At 36.1% G+C, this 3049-nt stretch overlaps 1 protein-coding gene across 1 annotated transcript; it reads right to left on the minus strand.

Annotated features, from left to right (window-relative positions):
* Nucleotides 1-1544: 1544 nt before the first annotated feature.
* LOC147517472 (uncharacterized) lies at nucleotides 1545-2366 on the minus strand. The gene has a single exon (XM_086593608.1). The coding sequence runs from the start codon at nucleotides 2364-2366 to the stop codon at nucleotides 1545-1547; it is 822 nt and encodes a 273-aa protein (XP_086449734.1).
* Nucleotides 2367-3049: the final 683 nt, after the last annotated feature.

Below are 3049 nucleotides of genomic sequence, written 5' to 3' on the forward strand. Positions count from 1 at the left end.
AAAAAGAGAAAATACTTGGGGGAGTATTCTAAGTAGGTGAACGCATTTTCTTGAAAGAAATTTTTTTTTGCATTCATCAATTCATCGTAAAACACGTTCATATGATTAATCTTTTCAAGTGAGAGTAGTGTATTTTTTGAGAATATGGAAACAATCAATCTGTTTTAGTGATTTGTACACATTAGTATGTAAGCCGAGCAATGATGATTTACCGCTAAATCACCATAAAGCTAAGAAAACTATTATACAAACTAGATCGAGTTTAAGATAATTCATTTGAAAATTATGGATTAATATCCTAAACCACAAAGTGAAGAGGCTATCTCAATTTGATTCTTTAGTTTCCAAGTACTTATGCACCATAATCGCTGCTCATTAACGTATTTTGGTTTATTTTCAATAAAAATATATTCTGATTTGAAAATTTGTGTGAGACATTTTGTAAAGCCTTTTCAGCCTACAAAATATTTAATAGATCCCGGGCATATGCCTGGGTCCAAAATCTAGTATCTTCTATTGAAAGAGAACATTATGGCAGATCGGAGTTATGGTGTGATGTGAAAAAGAAAACAAGCATCACCATCTTCATGATCAGGTCTCTTTTATTAAAAAATACTATTTTTGAGGCATTCTTGTGGCAGAGGTGGTAAACTTTTGGCAAGAAATGTAAAAAAAATTTTGTCCCAACTCCTAAGGATCATCTCTGTATAGGGGCGACTTCGGATCGGATCGGATTGACCTCTTTCAGAAATTTTTCCAAATATTTTCAGAACCCAATATGCGAGCCAAATCCAATCCAATTTTTTTTCGGAATTAAAATATTTGTCCAAATTTAGAATAACTCGGAAATTTCAGAATTCTTGGTAAATTTCATAGATCTCTTTACTTTCCACTATTTTTGGAAAAGAAAATTTGACTAAACCAATTTGGAACTTCAAAAAACCAAAACTTTACATGTCAGAAACTAAAAAAGAAAGATTATAGGAAATGTTTTTATAAAAAGCTAATTTAAGAACCCTACTTACCATAGTAAGGGGGAGAAGTGTATGAGAGGAGTGAGTGAGAGAGGGAGTGAAGTAGCTGCTATGATTTGTTTAGCAGTTTGTTTTGTTTTACTAGTGTAGAAAACTAGAAAATGAATGAATGGTCATGATCTTATCAAATAGACAATGGAGTTTTGTTATATTATAAGTACGTACATGGTTTCACAAAAAATTGGAAATAATGTCGGAAATTTCGGATCGGCTACATTTCGGAACTTTCAGATTGGATCGGATTTGAGAGTTATATCCGAATCCGATCCGATTATTTTTTGGAATTTTCGGAAATCGGAAAATCGGTTATCAGGCCGTGAAAAATATACCCAAAACTGGACTAATTTAGGGTCGGAATTTGGCAAAATGGAAAATTCGGCAAAAAAGACACCCCTATCTCTGTATCTCACATGCATTCTCAACCCATTTCAATTTCAACTGTGGTTAGGGTCTAAACTTTATTTTTTTTTGGACAAAGTTAGAGGTTAAGGGTACCTCAACCTTTATAGATCATGGCCTCAAATACAAAGTACCTATACAGTCCATCTCTACTATTGTAGCTAGCTTTTGGTCTAGAGGAGGACTATAAATTACAAAATTGTCAACTTGTGACTTACATACCCCAGCCAGGTAATCCGCTACATGGTTACATTCCCTAAAGACATTATCCACTCTGAATATATCAAACATACTACATGTCCTAGCGATAGCAACAGCTATATTTAAGCAATACCATGGTGGTTGCTCAGATCCTCTCATGATGCAAACCATTCGTAAGGAATCAGATCGTGCATATAGCCTCCTGATGCCAGGTTCTACTGCAAGCCTCAACCCTTCTGCCATTGCTTTTAATTCTTGAAACAGGACTGAGTTGTGTTTTGAGCTCCCACAGTATGCCATAATCATATCCCCATGATTTGTTCTAATAGAGCCACCATATCCATTAGAAGAGGAAGTCACTGAACCATCTGTATTCAACACACAAATACCATCTTGTTCCTTTTCCCACCGACACCATCTATGAACTCTTGTGACAAATTCCACATCAATATCTAACACTTCAGTAATACGTCTCGCTTCATAAGAGTCTTTGGTCTTTTCCAAGACTTGTTGTAAGTACAACTTCATAGAATTGAGGAGGTTGGAACTAACCTCTTCATGACTTTTACTCCCATTCTTTTTTAGTCTGTAATTTCTCTCAGTCCATATGGCATGTACTGTAGCACATATCAAAGTTTTCCAAACCTCAAATTTAACTGAGTTGGTTCTACATTGCCTAAAGATATAGTACCACTCAGTGTGAGAGTCCTGAACACCTCTTTCCATCCCCATAGCGGTAACTTATGAGCATTTAACTTAGGTGATTCCATCGGGCACTCATCAAATTGGATTGGGCAACCCCTAAAAAAAACAGATATTTTACAAAGTTTGCCATATTACAAGTTTGCCATCAAAGCCCAGGCCCAGCAACCGATCTCGCCAAAACGAACCCTCCGGGCCGTTTTTGTATACACTCAAACGACTTGGCCATATTGTTTGAGTACATGGTCACGTCGTTTTGGTATACACTCAAACGATATGGCCAAGTCGTTTGAGTATACACTAAAATGATATGGACACGTCATTTTTGTATACACTCAAACGACTTGTCCATATCGTTTGAGTATATGGCCAAGTCGTTTGAGTATACACTCAAACGATATGGTAACGTCGTTTGAGTATTAGTTTGAGTAACACTCAAATGATATGGCCAAGTCGTTTGCGTATACAATTAAAACGATTTGGCCACGTCGTTTTGGTATACACCCAAACGATATGGCTAAGTCATTTGAGTATACACTAAAACGATATGGACACGTCGTTTTTGTATACACTCAAACGACTTGTCCATATCATTTAAGTATACACTCAAATGATATAGTCACGTCGTTTGAGTGTTAGTTTGAGTAACACTCAAACGATATGGACAAGTCATTTGAGTATACACTCAAACGATGTGGCCAAGTCGTTTGAGT

Source organism: Coptis chinensis, chromosome 2, assembly GCF_015680905.1.
Source record: "Coptis chinensis isolate HL-2020 chromosome 2, ASM1568090v1, whole genome shotgun sequence".
NCBI classification, from domain to species: domain Eukaryota; kingdom Viridiplantae; phylum Streptophyta; class Magnoliopsida; order Ranunculales; family Ranunculaceae; genus Coptis; species Coptis chinensis.